Here is a 25,504-nt window from a genome sequence, read left to right as displayed (position 1 = left end):
ACTGAGATGCCCGATTTAATTTTTTTATTTGAAATACCATAAACAAATTAAAATGCGTGAAATACCCAAGGGGGCCAATACTTTTGGAGGGCACTGTAATCCTAGCATTCGTGATCTGACATGAATGTCATCTGCAAACGCATACATCCACTGAAATGCATGTATCACCTTTTGAAGCTGCCAAACATCTGGGCGTGACCCAGGAACTTTCCGAAGTCTATGTGGAACATGTGACCGGTGGAGCGCAGCATGATGTTGTCGTTATGACGATCACAGATGCCCAGTACGTATGTTGCCACACAGCATCCTGCACATGAGTAAATGAAGTTCTCTGATGCCTGGAGACCGCAGAAGAGACCGAGTGTGACTAAGTAAACATAACCAGGGAAACAAGACACTACTGTATGCGGTTAGGTACATGATTTAGTGTAACATTAGCTGACTACATCTTTTTGAGAATACAGAGGAATAAATGTAAATGACGGAAGCATCAGACCAGAAGAACAACATGCTTCTTTCATTTTCCACAATATTTCCAGCAAACCTACAAATTATCAAATTATGTTTCCAGACTGGAATATGAACCAACTCTAACCACCATCCTCACATTGTTGTAGTGCTCAAATTAATGATTAATTTATACACTGCTTTCTGTTAGGAGTGCAACAGATTAGAAAAACCATAGTTTGGATCAGCTCATACTTTCTAGTCAAGGTTTGAATAATTCTTCAGATTGGAAAAAAAAACTGAACGGATTGTGGAGACAAACATCACTTTGCTTTACATTTCTAAAAAGAACTTAAATTCTGTGATAAGGAATGAAAACAAGGTATCCAATATTTAAACTAGAAGCACTCAGAGTGCAAACCTCCGCCAAGCCCATGGGGTCACTGATGCCATAACATCTACACGCTGTGGACTCATTGAACCTAAAAAAGTCTAACAATGATGTTTGCTCAGTAGTAAAAAAAAGTTTCATCTGCTGTGACTGGATAGCATGTATCCTTAGCGCTTGGCATCACAGTTTATTACAACTTGCAACCTTTCCCAGAAGCTACTGTCATCTGAGCACTGATATTGATATTGCATATGCTTATAGACAAAATTCAATTTATTATTCAGCTAAACTGCAAATATATGAATTTTTTAACATTTATGAAACACTTCTCTAAACAAGGCCATAGGGTCACTGACCCTAAAGAGATTCCCTCCTTGGCACACTGATCTATTTCTTTTTGTCTCTTTCTCTAAAATTGTATATAATAATCATTAGATTATAATCATTAGATTATAATATATAAACAAAAATAAATTTAAGAAATATTACAATTTGAAAACAAATGCACCCGAACGTGATGACAGCTGCAACTGCTTAATGCTAACTTTTAACATTGAAATTGCCATAGACATGCTAACGCGTTAGCATCGGGATCCGGATCGTGATCACCACAAAAATTTAATCACTTGTTCCTCTTGTCATTTCCAACCTCCTTGGCGGAGGTAAAAATAAATTTAAGCAATATTACAATTTGAAAACAAATGCACCCGAATGTGATGACAGCTGCAACTGTTTAATGCTAACTTTTAACATTGAAAATGCCACAGACATGCTAACGCATTAGCATTATGATCCGGCTCGTGATCTGGATCACCACTTAAATTTAATCACTTGTTCCTCTTGTCATTTCCAACCACTCCACAAAATTTCATCAAAATCCGTTCAAAACGTTTTGAGTTATCCTGCTGACAGACAGACAAACAAACAAACAAACGTGACCGAAAACATAACCTCCTTGGCGGAGGTAATAATATTTAAAAGATTTCATTGTTACACTAAAATGCAACATGAACAGTACTGGTGAATTGAAAAATAAAAAAAGCCTCTCTCAAAAACTTAAAAAAGAAATAAAAAGCAAAACAGATCTACATTTATAATTTCAAATTCTTTTTTCAAAAAAGATGAGGATGTTCACATTTTCTGACGAGGGTAACAATAATGAAAACTTTAGGATACATGCGGTGCATTTGGAAAGTATTCACGGCGCTTCACTTTTTCCACATTTTGTTACACAAAAAGATTTTTTTGAAATTTATGCAAATTTATTAAAAAAAGAAAAAACTAAGAAATGACATGTACATAAGTATTCACAACCTTTGATATGAAGCTCAAAATGGAGCTCAGGTCCATCCCGTTTCCACTGATCATCCTTGAGATATTTCTGCAGCTTAATTGGAGTCCACCTGGGGTAAATTCAGTTGATTGTACATGATTTGGAAAGGTACACACCTGTCTTCAGGTAAAGGTCCCACAGCTGACAGTGCATGTCAGAGCACAAACCAAGCATGAAGTCAAAGGAATCATCTGTAGACCTCTCTGGTCTGACGACGCAAAGACTGAACTCTTTGGTGTGAATGCCAGGTGTTATGTTTGGAGGAAACCAGGCTCCATCCCGACAGTGAAGCATGGTGGTGGCAGCATCATGTTGTGGGATGTATTTCAGTGAAAGGAACAGGGAGACTAGTCAGAATTGAGGGAAGGATGAATGCAGCAATGTACATAGACATCCTGGATGAAAACCTGCTCCAGAGCGCTCTTGACCTCAGACTGGGGCGACGGTTCATCTTTCAGCAGGACATTGACCCAAAGCACACAGCCAAGATATCAAAGGCGTGGCTTCAGGACAACTCTATGAATGTCCTTAAGTGGCCCAGCCAGAGCCCAGATCTGAATCTGATTGAACATCTCTGGAGAGATCTGAAAATGGCTGTGCACCAACACTCCCCATCCAACCTGATGGAGCTTGAGAGGTGCTGCAAAGAGGAATAGACAAAACTGCCCAAAGATAGGTGCACCAAGCTTGTAGCATCATATTCAAGAGGACCTGAGGTCGTAATTGCTGCCAAAGGTGCATCAACAAAGTATCGATGAAAGAGTGCGAATACTTATGTACATGTGACTTTTTCTTTTTTTTTTTTTTTTTAATAAATTTGTTAAAAAAAAAAAAAAAACTTTTTTCATGTTGTCATTATGGGGTGTTGGGAGTAGAATGTTGAAAGAAAAAATGAATTTACTCCATTTTGGAATAAGGCTGTAACATAAAATGTGGGAAAAAAAAATGAAGCGCTGTGAATACTTTCTGGATGCATCGTACATTACAACGTGAGCAGAGGATGATTCAGGCTCATTAAGTGGAGTGTGCGCACTACTTTTTACTCTTACCAGTGGTGGGCACAGATAACCAAAAAATTGGCTTTGATAACCATTAATCAGATAACTGAAACGTTTTCTTTTATAACGATAAACCGAGAAACTGCTAAAAAAGTTATCTTTATTACAGATAACCGATAACTATTAGTATTGATTCGGACGCGACCACATCATATTACACTGTCGGCTTCTGATAAACCAGTTTCACATTAAGCGAGGCAGGGACTACTGGGTAAATTCAAGGATCACAAACACAAAGAACACACGAAAAATGAATAAATAAAAAAAATGAACCCCAAACACTGTCATCATCTTTCAAAAGCAGTAAAACACAGAATTAGAAGTCACAGTTTATCTCAGTATTAGATACACCGTCATTTACAGCCTAAAGGCTGCTGCTTTTTTTGAACCCTGCGGCTTAAACAACCAAAATACATCCATTAATTCAATGATTGGCAGAATAAAATACACGTAATAAATATAAATTCGTAACTGTTAGTTTCAGTGGGATTCATTTGAAGAAAAAAATCCACATAAAGCATCCTTTTTAAACTCCAAAACAGTGACTAAACATGAAGAAAAGTCCCTCCTCAGTACACACAACTGCGCCATGAGAGCTCCTCTCCCCCACCGAGTCTTGGCGATTAAATTACAGCCACAAAGAAATAAAATAATGTTAAAATTAGTCTGTTTTGTTTTTGTATTGAGTGGACAAGTCACTGTAACGTCCAAAGTGAACATGAACTACACTACCCACAATGCTCCCTGCGTTGACCGGCCAATCACGTTTTGCGCTTAATGATGATGTCATCAGCAAGTGACAGACAGCAACTGCTCCATGGCTATAAACACACAGGAAAGGGACTAAAATGTTTGATTTTAGGATTTACAAACATTTTTATCTGTTAAACTTTACCAGCAAAAAAAATGTTATTGGACTGAAAGTTATCAGAACTAAATTTATAGGAAGATAATTGGTCCAATGATGGTTTTAAACTTTATCTGAAAAGCTAATCTGATAGCAAAAAGATTACCTTTGATAATAATCTGCTAGCTGAACTGTGCCCACCACTGACTCTCTCCCTCTCTCTCACACACACACACACACACACACAACACACACACACACACACACACACACACACACACACACACACACACACACACACACACACACACACAGTACATGGACAGCAGATACTGTTTGTTTTTAACAAGCTTCGTTCACGTGAATGCATACCTGCCACTTCACTCAAATGTTGCATTTCAATTTACCATAACAATAAAACTGTGTCCGACACTATGTAAACTTTGCAATTAATCCGCGGTTCTAATATGTGCCCAACTGTGGGGGGCAGTCTGTATGGATCATGGATCAACTATGATCTGTCACACCACTACCTTCTGCCCTAAAATAACATCATCATTATTAATAATGTCATTTTAAAAATTGAATAAATATTTGGCATTTAACAAGACAAAAATACATTTGTTTAGTTTTTCTTATCAAAACTGCGGTGACTTAGTGTGCATTACACACAAACCTGTCAAACGCAGACAGGCGATAGGACTGGGCTACATGTTTCAATGTTTGCGTTGTGTACTTGGAGTGGTCATAGTAACAGAACAGCTGTAACTGCATGCACCCACAGGCATGCACATGCACTGTGGACGTGTGTACCTTCTCATACTCGTCCTCAGCAGGGTTGTACTTGCGGAGCCACTCAGCTAGCGGTTTGTCCTTAAAAGACCCAGTCACGCCGTACTCCACCTGGATTTTTCTCAGAGTATCAGATGAAGGTACCAGCTGCACCATACCTGGATGACATCACACACTTTATTTACTCTGAAGACCACAACATCCAGTTCAGAAGTTCACCGTTCTTCTGCCACGCTTGGTAGAGCATGTCAAATTAGACTAACATTTACGAATTAATGTGTTGACAACAACAACAGAGACTGTGGCTCCGTCTACAACAGCAGAAATACAAACCAACACTTTGTGGCCAGAAACTTCCCATATCAGAATTATAGAACTACATTTGAAAATTGGTGATTTTGACTGATCATCATTTGCTGAAACTCTTAAAAATTAAAGCCCGGATCTTACACCTACTTTTGCTCAGCGGTGACGATGTGGAGTGTTACCTTTGTCCTTTCCAGTAGAGATGCATTTGAAGTTGACGATGCGGAGGTCTAGGCCTTCCTGCAGCCAGATGCGGTCCATGATGCGGATCATCTGAAGAGCCAGCATGTCCTGCCTCAGGTCTTCTCCCACCTGACACACGCATGCATGCACGCACACACGCCACAGCAGGGCCGGTAACTTCGCAATAGTCAATATTAAAGTCTACCATGAGGCTGGAGACCTGTGTGCCTCACTTTGTGCCTTTTTGCAAGCCGTTTGTGATCGCTCAGCACACGAAACATGTTACACACACATACAGCTGTTGACAAAAAACACTGTACATTATGTACATCAGCTAAACTATGGAATTTAAGTTCATACAGCCAAAGTGTTTGACAATTTAATGCCAACATACAGAGTCTCACGACATAGCATCCCAGCAGTTAGCCCAGTGATTGCGCAATCCAAGGTGAGGCATGGCAGGCTGCTGCCTTGTAATGTTAATTTAAAGTTGCTGATTCATTGAACCTGCCTGTCTCTGAAAGTGGGAGGAAGCCAGAACACCTGGAGGGAACTAACACACACGGGGAGAACATGCAAACTCAATACAGAAAGGCTGAGGTCAACAGTGAACCTGGGACCTTCTCACTGTGAGGCAACAGTGCTGACCAGAAAACCACCGTGCTGCCCTATGAACAGATTTCGTGTAATAAATCAAACAGTGTGAAAAATGGCTTTTTTTGTGGCCCTTCTTGGGTTTCACTGACAAAGTTCAACTTACCCTGACCAGACAGTCCCCCAACCATTGTTTATGCCAAATTTCTGGAAAATTTTATGAACAGATTTCCTCCAATAAATCAAACAGTGTGGAAAAACTCTTCAGCAGTCCATGTGACACCTGATCAACATTGTGCTCATCACAGCACCCCACCTCTTGGCCCCTGTCTTTACGTGTGTGCCATCTAACAGCTCAAGGTCACAACCACACGGAGAAACATGTGGCCCACAACATCGACAAATACAGCATGAAATACATGAGAGAACAGTAAAATAAAACTGTAATTAAAGAATGTGTGGCTGGAGATGATACCAAAACATCACTTCACAATTTCAATTTATTTTCATTTATATAGCGCCAAATCACAACATGGTTGCCTCAAGGCGCTTCACACAAGTAAGGTCTAACCTTACCAACCCCCAGAGCAACAGTGTTAAGGAAAAACTCCCTCTGCGGAAGAAACCTCAAGCAGACCAGACTCAAAGGGGTGACCCTCTGCTTGGGCCATGCTACAAACACAAATTCCAAAACAATTCACAAAACGAACATACAGGAAATGTTGCCGGTGCACAGGATGGTTTCTGGAACAGATACCACACCCATCTCTGGAAGGAGCTGTACCTCAGAGAGAAAAGAGAAAAAGCAGAATCAAGCAACAGAAAGACAAATACAGTGTGTCAGCATTAAGCAACAAGAAAAACAGGAAATACTAAGGTGATCGCCGGCCACGAGCCCGAAGCTTCACTAAAAGACCCAGAATTTAGATAAAGTTGAGGCCACGGCCCGCTCCGTTTCCTAATAACATGAATGAAATGAGTAAAAGCATAGAAACATACGATATCAGTATGTTAGCCATACAAAAGGGAAAATAAGTGCGTCTTAAGTCTGGACTTGAAAGTCTTCACAGAATGTGACCGTTTTATTGACACAGGGAGATCATTCCACAGAACAGGGGCATGATAAGAGAAAGCTCTGTGACCCGCAGACTTTTTATTCACCCTAGGGACACTAAGGAGTCCTGCACCTTGAGAATGCAAAGCACGGGCCGGTACGTAGGGTTTAATTAGGTCAGCTAGTACTACTACTGCAGTTTCACTACTGCAAACTTCACATGCTTTGAAACATATGCAACACCCAAGTTTCAAAACATTGTTCCTGGGTCTGTCAAAAGGAGGACAACACGTGCTGTGCTAAAGGGGTGCCAATATGTCATCAACTGTTCTGAAATAATTTGCGTTAGTGTTAAAAAATGAGTGAACAGGGATTAGTTGCATTATTTACATCTTCCTTGTTCGTTCATCTGTGTTGTTTACTGACTTTGACTTTGTCATTAAAAGAACAGATAATGATGAAGTGATGTGATGGTGAGTAGCTTCGATGTACTAGATCACTTGAAAACACGAATTTGGCTCACATAAAATACCACAGGCCTGTCGGCCACCTACTGGACAGTTCAGGATTGTGCATCCATAAATAATGAATTTTATATTTAAGGGCTGCAGTTAGCACAGGGTTTGAATGTGCACTTGCTCATATGCTGTTTGCAAGCTTCCTTTTGTATTGGGTGTACCTTGAACATGACATTGATTTCTTCTCCCAGGGGGTCAGCATTGACCAAAGCCAGCTTCAGGGGTACTGCATTGGAGTTAAAAAAGGAGCAGGCCTGCACACAAACAAACAAAGACACTGTGTGATTTATTCTGATTTACAACCAGTTTAGGTGTCACTCAGAAGCTTAAGCTCGTCATGCACTACGTGATAATACAATGTAATAGTGCCGTATGATAAACACACTGTCATGCATGTGCCTTCTGCAGAATAACCGTGTACATGTTGCAGTGTTTGGGGGCAAATATCAGAGGAGGAGGAGAGTGAGAGCTGTGCAACAGGTTGTAGTCCCACTCATGGTTCATGCAGTGTTCCAAAGTGACAGAGAAACAAATAACACATTTTACTGTACTGGGGGCTGGAAAACTAAAAGATACAATTTGTTCATTGAATTAGATTTATTAGTTCCCACATGTAATTAGTTTCTGTGCTGTGCCAATTGTGGAAACAGAAGAACATTTATTGACCATAGATGAGGTGTCGTCACTCTCTCAGAGCTGCGTGTCGTCAGAGCGAGCTGCAAAAAGTTTGTACCTGAGTTTTCTGAGGTGGTGTTTGTAGTTGCCATCTGCCACGCCGGTGTTTGCCAACCCGGACAGTGGGAATACCACCTCAACCGGCAACTTAGCCCCGCGACTGGACAGCAACAACGTCTGAGGCCCACCCAACGTGGTGAATTCACTGAGGCCGCGCGCTGCGTCATTAAAGCCGCGCATCACGAGTGTCGCTTCCCCGAGGCCTCATGCAGCCACCGCGGATCCATCAGCGCGGAAACACCGAGGCCGTGCAGCACCAGCGCAGTGCAGATCCATCCCGGTGACAAACGCAGGCTGTTAACATCGGCGATCGTCAAGCTGCCCATAAGCCGACCATGGGGCCTAAGAAGGTTCTGACAGCGGAGGAAGGTGACGATATTAAAAAATCTCTGGACTTTCTATCAGAGGAGATTTCTGTTGTGAAGCAGCAACAGAAATCAATCATGGATCTGGTGGAGGAGGTGAAGGTATTATGGCTCCAGAACGCCGAGAAAGACCGGCATCTGGTGCAGCTGGAAAATAGAGTGGCTGAATTGGAGCAGTACACCAGAATCAACAACGTCATCATCACAGGTCTTCACATCAAACCACGGTCCCACGCACGGGCGGTAACAGATGAGAGCGGAGGGGATCCCAGTGAACAGAGGTAAGCTCTGTGGAAAAACAGGTTGCTGATTTCCTCCTATCTAAAGGTATAGAAATGGATTTAAATAACATTGAAGCGTGCCACCCTCTGCCCCGGAGAAATGATGGTGATAAACGAACCGTCATCATGAGATTCATCAACAGAAAACACAAAACAGCACTGTTAAAACAAGGAAGAAAACTGAAAGGGACAAACGTATTCATCAATAAACATCTCACCAAACGGAATGCCGACATCGCCAGGAAAGCACGCTTCTTAAAGAAACAGGGAAAAATCCAGCACACATGGACTTCAAACTGTAAAATATTCATCAAACTGAATGGATCACCAGAACAAGCAAAGGTTATGGCAATAAGGAACATCGAGGAGCTGGACAAATATGAACAATAGGTATGAGGACTCAAACACATCACAGCACCATGATGCAGACTGGAGCAACCCACTCATCCACATCATCTACACCCGGAGACAAGAGAGACATAATGACTAACGATAATGATCTGTTTATTTCTGCCCAGGAGCTCTGTCTAGATACATTTAATTATAATAACTCTGCTAACCACTCCTTCGAATCTGAAAATGATCCTGATACCTTTTTCAGTGAGAATATTGTGAGACAGTGCAAATATTTTACAGAAGAACAATTCAAAAATTATAAAATCAATGATGAAGATTTTTCAATTATACATTTCAACAGCAGAAGTCTTTCTCGTAATCTGTCCACTATTAATGATTGTTTGAAAACATCCAAAAAACGTTTTTCAGTTATTGCAATTTCAGAAACAGGGTTAAATGAGGATAATAAAGATCTGGTATATCTTGATGGTTATGAATTGTTCCTGGTTAATAGGCAGACAAGAAGGGGCGGAGGCGTTGCATTGTTTGTAAAGTCAGATTATAACTGTAAACTCATTAACATGTCATTTAAAGTGGACAACATCATGGAATGTGTTACCATAGAAATTACATCTATAAACTCCAAAAACATAGTTGTTAGTTGCATTTACAGAGCTCCTGGGACAAATATTGACACCTTTGAAGACATTATCTTAGGAATGTACAACAAAATCAACAGAAATAAGCATTTATTTGTCTGTGGAGATTTCAATATAGATTTTTTAAACCCTCACAATCATCCACAAATTACCTCATTTATAAACACCTTGTACTGTTTAGGACTGTTTCCAACCATCATTCATCCTAGCAGAATAACTATGGATACAACAACTCTCATTGACAATATTTTAACTAACGTTATATCCGGTAATCTTAGTGGGGGACTACTGGTCAGTGATATCAGTGATCACTTGCCAGTTTTCTCAGTCTTTGCATTGGAGGGTTGTTGTATGTATCGAAGCAATATTAAATTCATGAGTAGAAAAGTAACACCTGAAACAATTGATAATTTAAGGGAGGATTTATCAAGCCAGAATTGGTCAGATGTTTTTGTTGATGATGTTGACAGGTCATATGATGCTTCATTTCCATTTTTCCAGTTTGTATAATAAACACTGTCCATTTGTTGACAAAATATATAGAAATCAATATAGCAACAAACCATGGATAACTAAGGGGCTTCAGAGGGCATGTAAAAAGAAAAACGTACTATATAAACAATTCATAAAACTATGAACTAAGGAAGCTGAAAGTAAGTATAAAACATATAAGAATAAGTTAATCAATATCATGAGACTCAGTAAAAAAATATAATGAGTTACTTGTCAAAAATAGAAATAACATCAAAAACACATGGAACATATTAAACGAAATAGTAAAAAAGAATAGAGTAACTAGAGATTATCCTTCATTTTTTCAGAGTAACAACTACATCACGATTGATAACGACGAGTCTATTGCTGAACATTTTAATGAATACTTCGTTAATGTGGGTAAAAATCTTGACAGTAAAACTGACTCATCAACTGATAACCTCTGGGTAAATAATTCAACGTTTAACAAATCTGTTTCAATGTTCATTGGTGGTACTCATGAAAGGGAAATACTGGATCTGGTTCATGGTTCAAAAAGTAAGAAATCGACTGATTTTAATAATTTGGATATGGCTTTATTAAAAAAAGTTATTGATTGTATAGTAAAACCGTTCAATTATATTTGCAATATGTCACTAAGTACTGGTAAATTTCCTTCTCAAATGAAAATAACCAAAGTAATTCCTCTGTTTAAAACTGGTGACAAACACACATTTTCTAATTATAGACCTATATCACTCCTGCCACAATTTTCCAAAATTTTGGAAAAATATTTGCTAAAAGATTAAATGATTATTTACTGAAGCATAACATCATTTGTGAAGAACAATATGGATTCAGAAGGTCTCGAACTACATCACATGCTTTGATGGACTTTGTGGAAAGTATAGCAACTGCAACTGACAATAAACAATACACAATAGGTGGTTTTTTTTTATTTACAGAAAGCGTTTGACACAATTAACCATGGAATACTATTAATTAAATTGCAGAAATATGGAATCAGAGGTCTGGCATATGAATGGATAGCTAGTTATTTACAAGGCAGATTTCAGTATGTTCAATTCAATAATACAAATTCTGAACTCAGGGATGTCACATGTGGGGTGCCGCAAGGCTCAGTGCTGGGTCCTTTGTTGTTTATAATCTATATAAATGATATAAGTTGGGTGTCGAGTTCACTGAGATGTGTCCTTTTTGCGGATGATACAACTGTGTTCTGTAGCGGTGAAAATCTTGAACAGCTTCTGGACATAGTGAAGAAAGAACTGGAAAAATTTAAGGTTGGTTTGACGCTAATAAGTTGTCACTCAACCTTGGGAAAACTAAATGTATTATATTTGAAAATAAACAGGCACCCAAATGTAAAAATTTAACTATAAACAATAAGGAAATTGAGTTAGTAACAGAATAAATTTTTAGGTGTTATAATTGATAATAAACTTAGCTGGAAACCACATATAAATTATGTGAAATCAAAATTGTCAAAAACTATAGCCATTTTGTATAATGCCAAAGACCTACTGCCGCAAGAAGGGTTACTTACTTTATATCATTCTCTGATGGTACCATATATGACATATTGTGTTGAGTCATGGGGAAACACTTACAAATCAAATACCAATCCAATATTCCTTTTGCAAAAACGAGCCATACGAATCATCTGCAATAAACAATATCGTGAACCAACTCATACTCTATTTGTGTCTTTAAATTTATTAAAATTCATAGATTTGGTCGATTACATTACAATTCAAACTTTATTTCGAGTGAAAAACCAAGCCTTACCGAGACATGTCCAGAGTCTGTTCCAATTGAGGGAATCCAGATATAGTTTAAGAGGTTGTGCAATTTTTATGAAACCACCAGTAAGAACAAATGTAAAGGGTTTTTGTGTGTCTGTGGTTGGGGTGAGGAAATGGAACAAATGTTCAACAGAGGTTAGAATGAGTAGTACCTTAGTAAGATTTAAGAAACTACTCAAAAAGAACATTATGTCTAAGTATCATAAAGAAGCAATATAATTTGATTTATATGGAATGTTCAATTTATAAGTGGGACTTATTGTATATTTGAATGTGTGGGTATGTATATGCGTATGTAGATATATAGATATGGGTAGGTGTATATGTATATGTATATAAGTGACTGTGTATATGTATGTATATATTTATGTTTGTAAAGTATATACGTATGTATATAGGTATATATGGCACAGCCCAAGCAGAGGGTCACCCCCAAGATCCTGGTCTGCTTGAGGTTTCTTCCTTATAGGGAGTTTTTCCTCACCACAGTTGCATAGTGCTTGCTCTGGGGGTTGGTAAGGTTAGTCCTTACTGGCGTAAAGTGCCTTGATTCGACTTTCTTGTGATCTGGTACTATATAAATATAATTATAAGTGAATAGTATATTGATGTGTATGTCTGTGTGTCGACATGTAGTAGTGAATTTGTATTTATGTAAATATGACTGATTAGAATTGTTGGACTTGTACTAGCAGGGGTGGGCGCCAATAAGCTTTGCTTCAGCCCACACCCTTTCGGACTCACTAGTTTTGTCTGTGTTTGTTTGTGGAATTGTTCATTTTTTTTCTATTTGAATATTTTGTGTTGCCAAATAAAAAAACTTTGTCACTTTGTCACTTGTCAGGTGTTATTTGCCGAGAGATATGCAAATGCAGATGTTGGGCAGAACGTCTTGGCCGTATGCCAAAGTTATTGAATTACTCGTCTCAATTTAATGAAAGCGAGGGAACAATTTATATGTTGTGCACATGCACAAGTTTTTTGAGAGCTATACATTATCACTCACTCACTTATCTTCAACTGCTTACTCCAATTAAGGGTCTTGGGGGGCTGGAGCCTATCCCAGCAGTCACAGGGCGTGAGGCGGGGTTCACCCTGGACAGGACGCCAGTCTGTCACATCCATACATACATTATATACCTATCAAACCTCCCTCTGTGGCCACTCTGGGGCTCTGTGGCTGTCAACACCTTCATGTGTAAACTTTGAAAGTCAAGTCTTGTCGAGGCCCACAGGCTTCTACTTTCTTTCAGCTGCTCCCTTTCCTTATTTCAACAGAAAACATGTATCTCTACCTCATACAATTTCTTTAGAAAGCCCATGGATTTGGCAACAGTGAATGTGTCATTACATGTCAAACACATGCGTGCGTCTCTGCTTCCCAGTGTTCCTCTGTCTAAAATAACATGTATGTAATGCTTTGCAATATGGCAACAGTTGCATTGCAGAAGTTTTGAACATGTTTGAACTGTAAAGTGGTCTCATCTCAGCAACACACATGATCTTACTGCAGTTATGCCGTATGGTAAGTATTTCTCTATGAAGTGACCTCCTACGGCGGCATCATGTCATGCTTAATTTTTCTTTCTGACATTTTCCAGCAGTTGCATCTAAGGTCACAGTACTAAATAGGATCTACTCATGTCTTTGAAGTTTTCTTTGAAATAGCTCACCTATCAAGAAGCATTATATTCCTTTATGACAGAAGATTACATCTGCTGGATGCCAGAACAGATAAAGCTTTATTGTGCTGAAACAGCTGAGAAGAAGTCAGTTTTTTTGTCTGACAAATGAAGACACCCTGATGTGGCTAGACGTAAATCGAACAAATGCAAATATTCACAGGTCTAATTGGATCTATATTTAGGAATTTAACAACACTGTCTTTACAAATGTGGAGGTGGGCAGACATTGTCACCTGTTCAACAGCAAAGTTAACCAAAATTAGTCACATAAAGGTCAGGTTTGTGGTTATTTTATCTGCCAGAGGTTTACGGTTTTTGGTACCAGATGTCCGTTCTTAATATAACACTATAGACAATCTGACACTGGTACACCATCATCTCGATAATATTTCAGAATGTACTACAAATATTTTTAATATACCACTAATACTTTGACAAACAAGATAAATAATAAATAATGCGTCTTACTACTCTTACATTGAAAACCTCCTGAGAGAATCTCATGACATCTAGTGTTGAGGTTTCAAACAGCAACCAAACTAATAACAGAATCTCACCCCTCCCTTTCCATGAATGCTTTTGTGCTTATGACAAAGCTAACATGGAGGCATGACACTTTGTGGACTGCAACGATGACTGCTATCATAAATATAGGTGAGGTATGTGAAGCTACACTGTTGTATAATTACACCGATTATAAACTACTTCACACTACGATGCATTAGCGTTAGCAAACTAGACAGTTTTGCTTTTACTGTCTAGCTTTCTCCAATTCTCATTGATGTCTACAAAGCTAACGTTATTGAATGATAATGAGTACACAGTTAGTAAAAGTGTTATGAGATATGTTGCCACACTTCGGTATAAATTCTTTTTTATGGAACATTACTGTAGTAAAATGATGTAGGAAATTATTTAGATCCCACTAACACTAATATAGTATCTATTAAAAACAACACAAAGCGGCATCAAAGTGCAACATCAGAATCCACATTGTTAGCTGCACAAACCTCGCTGGCTCCACTGTGCAGGGAAAAGCACTAGGGGGCGTGATTTTACTGTGTCCTTTTCAAGAACAGGCCGACAGGGTTTTGGATGGTACTGGGTGGTATTGCACGGGCTGTAATGTGAAACTTACAAAGAGACAGGTTGATGGCATAACCTCTTTCTGTCAATTGGCAGGGGCACCTACGTATTTGAAGTCTTGTTCTCAAATGCTGTAAGATCAGAACTTTGTTAACTGGCTCTAATCTTTAGGGAAACATGGTTGCATGACAGAATTTTAACCCGCATGACTGACGTCCCTGGATATAAATATTTTGGAAAGCATAGAGCTGTGGGTAGAGGGGGAGGGGTACTGATATACATCAAAGATTCACTTGAATCTAAAGAACTTTCACTTTGTGATAATGTAGCAATCAAATGCCTGTGTATAAATGTCTTGAGTGTCAGGGCGATTTATTCTTTTATTTTGCAATGCAACCTATAAATGTAATAAGATGTTTGGCATCACTCATGTTGGCGATACATTCACACAATGTAAAAAGCCATAAAGAAAATCATAGTTTTCAGAGTTAAATTACATTGCTTGCCAATTTTTAAAGAAAGGATTATACTAAAATGACACCAATTTGAAATTATTTAAAGGGGTGAGAAAATGGGTTGTTAAAGAACTGTATACTTTTATCAAAGTCCAAATGAAATGGTAACATAATTGGAAAACAACTACATAGCTTTACAAATCTTAAGGTTAATATCACCTGTAAATATGAACTTAAAATTGGGAAGACATTATTTTGGATTATGTATATGATGCTAATGAATTTAGTTTGTTTATTCTATCTGTTAAAAACCTTGCTACAGATGTCCCTCATAACAATATTAATAGAAATGGTACAGCTTTCAGTGAACACTGCCCCAAATCCTTCGAGATGAAAGAAGTTGACTCTCAAATCTATAAATGGAGTTCCACTAAATAAATAAAAAAAAAAAAAATTTCTATTGTATTTTGTTGTATTTAGTTTATTTATTGTTCATTCATTTTCTGCTGCTTATCTGGGTCCGGGCTGCATTGGCAGTAGACTAAGCAGCTCATCCCACACTTTGCTATTCTCGGCCAAGTCTTAATGGGGGATCCCAAGGCACTCCTAAGCCAGTTGGAAATCCCTCCAAAGTACCCTGGGTCAGCAGTTCAAAGTGACTATGGAACGGGTGTGTGGGGTCTTTGCAGATGGTCCTCATTTTCTTAAGGTAGATGTCCTCCAGTTTTGGGAGCTGCACAATGATAGTTCTCTCACCTCTCATCACCAACCACTGTAGTGCTCTCAGCCTGCTGCAGTGCAGCTGCAGAACCACACACAGATGCAGTGTGTTAGGATGCTCTCTGTGGAGCAGCGGTAATAGGAGAGCAGGACACGCTGAGAAAGACCAGATTTCCTCGGCATTCTCTGGAAAAAGAGACACTGTTGGGCCTTCTTCAGCAGAGCTTGGTGTTGGATGTGTGAGATGTGGGTTCCCAGGAACTTGAAGAATGAGACTTGTTCCACACAGTGGCCATTGATGAAGACGGCTGTGTGTTCCTTATCCCTAGATCTGTGGAAGTCAAAGATCAGCTCTTTGGTTTTTCCAGAAATGAGGGACAGGTCGTTTGACGAGCTCCACCTCACCAGATTCTGCACCTCTGCTCTGTAGGCCGACTCGTCACCATGAGAGATGAGCCCAATCACAGTCGTGTCATCTGCAAACTATGATGGTGTTCGAGTTATGTGCAGTTACACAGTCTTGAGTGAACAGCGACTACAGGACTTGGAGAGTGCACAGTCGTGTTGCATAATTTGTTGTATTTACTTTATTTTCTTTAAATGTTATTTTTTTTATATATTTTATTATATTATGTTTTAATGCATGTTATACATCTCTTTTCATGACCACTGTTAATTTCTCATTTTTATAAAAGCTTTTCTACGAATGAATGTTTCAAATTAGCATTAGCCATAAGCACTGTATACATGCATCAGAAATATATCAGGTTTTTTGTTTGTTTGTAAAAGTCTGCCTCTATTAAATAAACTGACAGACCTTCTTGCTCTGATCAATTGTGTATGTTAGCTACCTTGATGTTCAGTTCCTTGGCCACCAGACTGGGACGAAGGGGAAGTCGGCAGCTGTTCTTCTGGAAAAAGTTCTGGATGTTTTCAAGGCCTTCCTGCAGTGCCATCTAATCACCCACACAAACAAAACAATATATATATAAAAAAAAAACACTTTCCACTTCCACAGAGCTAAAAACAAACAAACATCTGTTTTCAGACACTGACCTGTCGTGTAGATCCTCCAGCCTGTTTGACCCTCTCGGCCACAGCTCCCAGCAGGGGTGACCAGGTGGGTTTGTTTTTCCAGCTCCGTCCTCAGCCGCCCCCCACAAAGACAGAGCAGAGCGCCCAGCACCTGCTCATATCGCCGCCCCCAGGCAGGATCCTGCACAGCGTCCTTTAGTAGCCTGTAGTCACCACAGCAACGGACATTTAGCGGACTTCAAGAAGAACACCTACTAGCTTTCCTCCAAATGTCCACCTACATGATGTCACGGTGAGATTATTTTAAGACATAGGACTCAACGGGATCATTGTGCAAAATCAAATGGTAACTTTACCCCACTTCCTAAGTTTCTGTGACTCAACTGGATGAATTGTTTGCTAAGGAGGAACCATACACACACAGGACGAGAGAAAGTGTGTGTGTGTGTGTCTGCATATAGGTCCTACAAACATACAAATAATGAAATGTTTGTCAAAGCAATGGTAAGAATATCAGCATGAGGTATGATTTAACACAGGACTGTCCAAATCTGCTCCTGAAGGACACTTACCTTGGATGTTTTTTCACTCTCCCTGCTCCACCCACAGCTAATAAACTCTGACATGTGTACTCGGCCAACGAGGAGCTGGAAACTACCCAATTTAAATAATCAGGTTACATGAAAACATGCAGGAACAGACTTGGGCAGCCCTGATTAAAGCAAATATGTTGTCATATTTGCCATTTTTGGTTTCCTGCCTGCTTTGGGTGCTCCTGTGTGAAATGGATCTTGTATGGTTCAGTATCTTGATTTATCATAAATGTTGGAACCCTCCTGCCTGATGCAATTCCAGATGTACTAGGAAATGGGCATTGGTGGTTTTGAACCCTGGACCTATTTGCTGTAAGGCAAGAGTGCCATGAGCCAGCTTTGAGTCATATGAGAGTGAAATAAGCAGAAATACAGTGATGTGCAAAAGTTTAGGTACATTTAATGCATCATAAATGCATTAAAAAAATCATAAAAAACCTGATAAATATTCATAAATAAATTAAATGTGATGATTTTCAACTTTAATAATAACGATATGATAACTAGGTTCTATTTACATGTGATTTTTCTGTATATATTAAGAAACATGTGACAAAGTATGAGTAACTGTGTTTTACAATCATTTTAATATTGCATGATCATTTGCAACTGTGCTTGTGAGGTATTCTACTGGCCAGCACATGTACAAAGAAATAATAATGAATTATTATTGAAGAAAAGGAAGAGTGTCACAGCTCAACAAAAGATCAGATGATGGAAGCTGAAGGAGGAAGACTGTTGTGTGAAATTCAGTAAGTAGGTGAGAGAGTTATTGGAGGGAGGGAAAGCAATTTTGGACAACTGGAAAATTACTACAGATGTGGTGAGGGAGACAGCTAGGAAGGTACTGGGTGTGACAGCTGAACAGTGGAAAGAAGACAAAGAGACTTGGTGGTGGAACGAAGATGTTCAGGAAAGCATTAGGAGAAAGAGATTGGCAAAAAAGAATTGGATGGTCAGAGAGATGAAAAAAGCACACAGGAGTGCAAGGAGATGAAGCGAAAGGCAAAAAGAGAAGAGGCAAAAGGGAAGACAAAGGCATATAGGGAGATATAGGGAGTTGAACAAGACGTTCAATAGTAAGGAAGGACAAAAGGACTTGTACTGATTGGCCAGACAAAGAGACCGAGCTGGAAAGGGTGTGCAGCAAGTTAGGGTGATAAAAGATGGAGATGGTAATGTACTGACAAGTGTGTGTTGAGAAGGCGAAGAGAATATTGTGTGAAGCTGATGAATGAAGAAAATGAGAGAAAAAAGGCTGGATGATATGGAGATAGTAAAGCCCCGGTCACATGGCACTAACGAAGGACACCGAAGCCAAAACGAAACAAGAAATCTGGATTTACGTTGACATTGTTTAACCGTCGTACAGCTTCGTTTCTGTAGCTGGCACTTCATCTGAATGTTCAAACAGTTGAAAAATGTGAATGAATCCCGACGACAACCTCAATTCTTCCCTATTCCGTTTTGCTTTCTGTCTTGACGGTTCCTCAGCTTTCCATTTGATTGTCGTCCAACTTCATCCAACCTCCCAAGTCCAACGCCTTGCACGAACATTGACGATATTGGAATGGATCAATAACTAACTAAGATCAAACGAGCTGAACGTGACTCATCCATTGTGGGACAAAAAGCAATGTTTTCATACAGAAACAATAGCGGCAAGAATGTTTGATCAAGTACTTTAACCATTTACACACGTGCAGCTGTCTCTGGCTGCAATATGCATGTGCGCGTGCACGTTATTGTGGTGAAGACAAACCTGTTGTTAAGACACCGCAGCTGTAGGTGGCTGTGGAGAGCACAGACTTGCTGCAGAAATGATCACAGCGTCAAAGTCGCCGTTTCTGTCATTTTTCTTTTGTTAGTTTCAGTTTCGTTTCGGTCTTTTATGCGCTCTGCACTCACAGGCTTTTCGGTGATGGGAGAAGTGCCGGCTCATTTGTCCACTTTTTCTCGCCGATTTGTGGCTTTGTGACTTTTTTCCCTTCGTTCAGCTAACGCCGTGTGACCGGGCCTTTAATCAGGAAGTGCAAGACATTAGTAAGGATGACGTGAGGGCAGCTATGAAGAGGATGGTATTTGGTTCAGATGACATTTCGGTGGAGGTATGGAAATATCTAGGAGAAATGGCAGTGGATTTTCGAGCCAGATTGTTTAATAAAATTTTGGAAAGTTAGAGGATGCCTGAGGAGTGGAGATGAAGTGTGCTGATTCCTATTATTAAAAACAAGAGTAATGTGCAGAGCTGCAGTAACTACAGAGGCATTAAGCTGATCAGCAAACAGCATAAAGTTATGGGAAAGAGCAGTAGAAGCTAGGCTTAGAAAACAGGTGAAGATCTGTGAGCAGTAATAGGGTTTCATGCCAAGAAAGAGCACTACAGGTACAATATTTGCTCTGAGAGCACTGATGGATAAGTATAAGGAAGGTCAGAAGGAGTTGCATTGCCTGTTTGTGGATTTAGAGAAAGCTTATGACAGGGTGCCAAGAGAAGACTTGTGGTATTGTATGAGGAAATCTGTAGTGGCAGACAAGTATGTGAGGGTAGTGCAGGATATGTACAAGGATAGTGTGACAGCAATGAGATACACAGTCGGAATGAATGATTCATTCAAGGTGGAGGTGGGATTACACAAAGGATCAGCTCTGAGTCCTTTCTTGTTCACAATGGTGATTGACAAGTTGACGGATGACATCAAACAGGAGTCTCCATGGACTATGATGTTTGCAGATGACATTGTGATGTGTAGTGATAGAGAGCAAGCTGAGTCTCGCTTGGAGATACGCTCTGGAGAGAAGGGGAATGAAAGTCAGGAGCAAGACCGTGTATATGTGTGAATTAGGAAGCCCAGTGAAATACTGCAGTTACAAGGAGTAGAGGTGGTTAAGGTATATGACTTTAAATTCTTTGGGTAAACTGTCCAAAGTAATGGAGACTGTGGTAGAAAGATGAAGAAGAGAGTGCAGGCAGGGTGGAGTAGGTGGAGAAAGGTGGCAGGAGTGATTTGGGACAGAAGAATATCTGCAAGAGTGAAGGGGAAAGTCGACAACACAGTAGTGACACCAGCTATGTTGTATGTCTTAGAGACGGTGGTATGAACAAAAAGACAGGTGGCAGAGCTGAAGATGCTGCAATTCTCTCTGGGAGTGACGAGAATGGACAGGATTAGGAATGAACACATCAGAAGGACAGCTCAGGTGGGATGGTTTGGAGACAAAGTCAGAGAGGTGAGATTGAGGTGGTTTGGACATGTGCAGAGGAGGGACCCAGGGTATATCCCGATTAACTGATTCCATGTGCTCAAAGTGATAATCAGTGAAATCACCTGGTGGAGTCAGTGGCTGCAAAGAAAACCTGCACCCTCTCAGCCCTTTCTGGAATGAGTTGAATACCCCTGGTATATAGGGAGAAGGATACTGAGAAAGGAGGCAGGAGGAGAAGAGGGAGGCCAAAGAGGAGATTTATGGATGTGCTGAGGGAGGACAAGCAGGTAGTTGAAATGACAGAGGACAGGGTGAGATGGAAACAATTCTGTTTCCATCTCACATTCCATCTCTAGTCTGCTGTGGCAACCCCTAATGGGAGCAGTTGAAACAAGAAGGTTTATGTGCTTCACAATGATCCCCCCCCCCCCCCCCCCCCCCCCCCCCCCACACACACACACACACACACACACACACACACACATCTAGGTGTCAGTGTGCTGTCAAGGAGGGCGCTTCATTGCACATCAGGAGCAACTTGAGGACCTTGTCCATTACCTTTTCCCAAACAGAGAGCCCTTCAAGCTGCTAAACGGTTCTGATTTGACTAGTAACTGACGTTCATTCTGCCAAATAAGATGGAATGGGAGAGGGGGGAAAGAATGGCAGAAGGAAGGCCGTTGCTTTTGTTCGAGATGCTGGTTCTTTATTGTGACATCTTGTGGCACTAAAATTTGTTTTTATTTCATTCAGATTTATTTTTTTTTTTTTTCTGATCTGTTACAACATGTGGTATCTGTTTATGTATTGTGTGGACTCACCAGTAGAGATAGTGGGCGATGTTGATGTTTCCTTGGGCCCTGGACAGTAGGAACATGACTAGGGCATTCTTAAGGTGACACTCAAATTTTAATGCCTGAACACAGAAGGGGGGGGGGGGGGGGGGACAAGTAAGTCAAAGAATTCATATTCAGACTAAGAAGAGAAAGGTTAAAAACGAAGAAATCAAGTGCAGTTTGAGCAATCTACTACTTGTGTCCCAACCTTGTGTTCCAAGGTTCTTAAAATGGAGCAAATCTCCACCTGGTGGATTCACAATTAATGCAGGTACAACAGAAATTTTGCTAAGAGTTCTAATATGTTTATGAGTGAAAACCAAAACACCACTCAGAGGTTTACACTCAGATTTTTTTAATTAATGGTAATTATTTTTCTTTTGCCTCAATAATTCTGATGTAAGGGGTACAATTTACAGCTTGAATGATTCCTTGAGGAACAAGTTGTTGTTCTTTGTCTTTTGGCTGCCCCTGTTTGGTCACGATCACCAGTGAATCCACTACAGCTTTGTATTGGATTTGGCACCAGATGCCCTTCCTGGCACAACTCCAGTAATGCTGGAGAAACACACACAGCCCCTGGTGTTCTTAAGAGGTCTATCCAGGGACTAATCAGGTCCTACTCTGCTTAACCTTCAGGAATCAGTCATACACAGAGCTGGCTGCCCTCCTTGAGGAACAAGCAATATTAGGAATTCAAAAACATCAAAGCATATTTTCAGTTTGGGTTAAATATTTTTCAATCAAACTGTTTTACAGCAGAGCAGGAAATTCATTTCAAATATTGTTAACAGTATTTAATGTTGTAAATGTGCTTTGACAAATTATGTAAATATCATGCTAATAAAGCCAACCGAAATGAATACACAGACTGCATCACTGATGCAGAGGCAAATGTTTTTTACAACCACAACGGATGGAGGGGAGAAATGAAAGTCCAAAACCAGCCGCAAAAACTCTTGAAAGTGCTAATGCAGCATATTCCTCTGATTTGATGTGCAGTACTCTGCAAATTTTACAACGACATGATTCTTTGTCTCCTCACAGTGAGCTTGAATAAGTGTAACATTTCATTCCTGCCCTTTTTAGCAAACACCAGAGCATTATCACATTATGTAAACAGTCATAAATAAATTGTAGAAAGCTTGCCCTACCAGATGGTTAAAAATATGACAAATTTCACATATTTGCACATTAGATTTCGGTGTTGGCTCACTGTCTGGCAGACAGAGGGATAGCCTGGATTCTGGACATACTGAGTGCATGCTGCTGCAAACGTCTAGGGCTCCAGTTTCACACATTCCCTTGGAACATTTTATGAATGGTGAAGGAAACACAAGCTCTATCCTAACCCTGACTGAACCTGAACCATGATGTCTGTGGGGCCTTTGGTACTTTTTGCAATTTTTTTTCTGCTACCTTGACAGGTAATGATGTGTTCAAAGGAAATGTTCTCTGTTAGACTTGACATCGAGGTGAAGGGACAGACTGGTGAAAGGCTACAGAAACAGAACTCCTACACAGGGTGGAATATAGGTGTTGAAAACGTCAACTGAAGGCCATATGAGCGGGTTAACTGTTGGATTGTTGGCTTGCCCACTTTTCCACTTCACTCAGCAGCTCCAAATATTAGAGTTCAACTGATGACTAATTTGTGTATGTAAATTGAACAACATCGGGATTGCACTTTGCTGTGAGTTAGTCAGGTCCATAAGTAACAGGGTAGTGACAATTTCTGGAATATTCCTTCTACTTCACCATAATGGATTGAAATAAAACAATCAAGATGTGATCGATGTGTAGATTTTCTGATTTAAGTTGGTTAAAACTATTGCAGTCCTCATTTAGGACCTGCAGTCATTTTTGTACAGCGGCCATAATTAACTGAATAAACTGGAGCACCACGCTTGTACAGCGCAAACCTCTGCCAACATTAGTTTCCAATCCCACAACTTTTTTTTTTTTTTACCTTGGAAAAATTTTTTGAGGTCATAGTCCTGTTAGAAGTGGCTTTTCATAAGCAAAAATGTAATACAAAATATAGATCAAAAAGGCTTTTCAATGTTAAAATCAAATATTCGCTAAATCTGCAATATGGATCAGATGTGGATCAAACTTAGTCTATTCATTGAGCGCGACAGTTTGCACATCATTGTCACAAATGAGAGTGACTGGGGTATTTTGATTGAGATATAATGCAAAATGTACATCAAATGGGCTTTTCAATATTAAATTTAAACTAGTGTGTTGCCTGCAGTCTAGATTGGGTAGTATTTATAAAATAGGTAGCTGACATTTTTCAAGTGTTGTAAAAAATTATGCAAAGTTTGTATAATGAGTTGGAATGGCGTGTGATTCCAGAATGCTTTTAGAGGCTTAGTTTTTAGAAGAGGAACTCAACCGTTTTATTTCCAGTTAATTATGTAATTTTTTAATATTAATTTACTGTCGTAATGTATTAAGAAATTGTTTAGGTTCTTGTTATCATATACACACTATTATCATCATTATTATTATTTTTATTTTATGTAATGCCTGAACAGATGCTTGTCATCTGATTGGTGGTCTGTACATCATGTGACATGGATCATTCGTCCCATTTGTCATTGTGTTCCATTTAGTGTGCAATTTTGGTTCCATATAGTGTGAAAACTTGGTTCCATATGATTTGTACCATTGCACGCTGCGACCACTGCGCGCGCACACGAGCGACGACAGCACTTGGCAGCTTACTGACACTGCTCATTCTTCTAAAAACAAAAACAAATCCAGTACACCGTAAGCTGTATGGTGGCATTTGCAATATTCGCTGGGACATATCTTGCTAAAGTAGAATCGCTGATGGATGAAGAGCTTGACAAATTTCTGTTGCAAATTTTTGCTGGACTGAGAAAAGCAGAAGTACATGAAAAAGTCAATGCATGGTATTAGCTACGGACTACATCATCAGGGTTGTTTTTGAACTGACTGCTTTTGCAAGTTGACTGAGAAAAATTTTGGAACGGACTGCACTGCCGTTTAAAGTTCATGATGGACTGTTTGGAACCTCTTGACTTCAAAGGACCACTGATTCACACCTAAATGTAAGTCCTTCTTCTCTTGTTTATAAAGAAATATCAATTTTTTAGGCATTATATGAAAGGAATGAATGACCGCAGAATCGACGCAGCAGGAACGGTGTTGCATTCTACTGTACTGTTGTGACGAAAAGCGAGCTGAGCCAAAAGGCGAAGCTCTCGATTTACTGGTCAATCTATGGTCTCACCTATGGTCATGACGGTTGGGTCATGACCGAAAGAGCTAGATCGCGGGTACAAGCAGCCAAAATGGGCTTCCTCAGCAGGGTGGCTGGTGTCTCCCTTAGAGACAAGGTGAGAAGCTCAGTCATCCGTGAGGACATCAGAGTAGAGCTGCTGTTCCTTCACATTGAGAGGAGCCAGTTGAGGTGGATCGGACATTTGGTCAGGATGCCCCCTGGAGGCCTCCCTAGGGAGGTGTTCCAGGCACATCCAGCTTGGAGAAGACCCTGGCGAAGACCCAGTACTAGGTGGAGAGATTATATCTCCACACTGGCCTGGGAACACCTCAGTATCCCCCAGTCAGAAGCTGTTAATGTGGCCCGGGAAAGGGAAATTTGGGGTTCCCTGTTGGAGCTGTGGCCCCCCGTGATCCAGTTCCAGGCCCCATC

At 40.0% G+C, this 25,504-nt stretch overlaps 1 protein-coding gene across 1 annotated transcript in view; it reads right to left on the bottom strand.

Moving 5' to 3' along the window:
• Positions 1 to 25,504, bottom strand: part of pik3c2a (phosphatidylinositol-4-phosphate 3-kinase, catalytic subunit type 2 alpha) — a 205,015-nt gene that overhangs the window by 21,947 nt on the left and 157,564 nt on the right. Inside the window, 8 exon segments of the mRNA XM_034175828.1 lie at positions 169 to 338; positions 4,890 to 5,026; positions 5,357 to 5,486; positions 7,685 to 7,777; positions 16,997 to 17,101; positions 17,202 to 17,258; positions 17,260 to 17,383; positions 21,802 to 21,896. Coding sequence (XP_034031719.1) covers positions 169 to 338; positions 4,890 to 5,026; positions 5,357 to 5,486; positions 7,685 to 7,777; positions 16,997 to 17,101; positions 17,202 to 17,258; positions 17,260 to 17,383; positions 21,802 to 21,896 — 911 coding nt within the window.

Source organism: Thalassophryne amazonica, chromosome 8, assembly GCF_902500255.1.
Source record: "Thalassophryne amazonica chromosome 8, fThaAma1.1, whole genome shotgun sequence".
Classification (NCBI taxonomy): Eukaryota; Metazoa; Chordata; class Actinopteri; order Batrachoidiformes; family Batrachoididae; genus Thalassophryne; species Thalassophryne amazonica.
The sequence above is the reverse complement of the archived record's forward strand: the minus strand, read 5'-3'. Positions and strand labels throughout refer to the sequence as shown.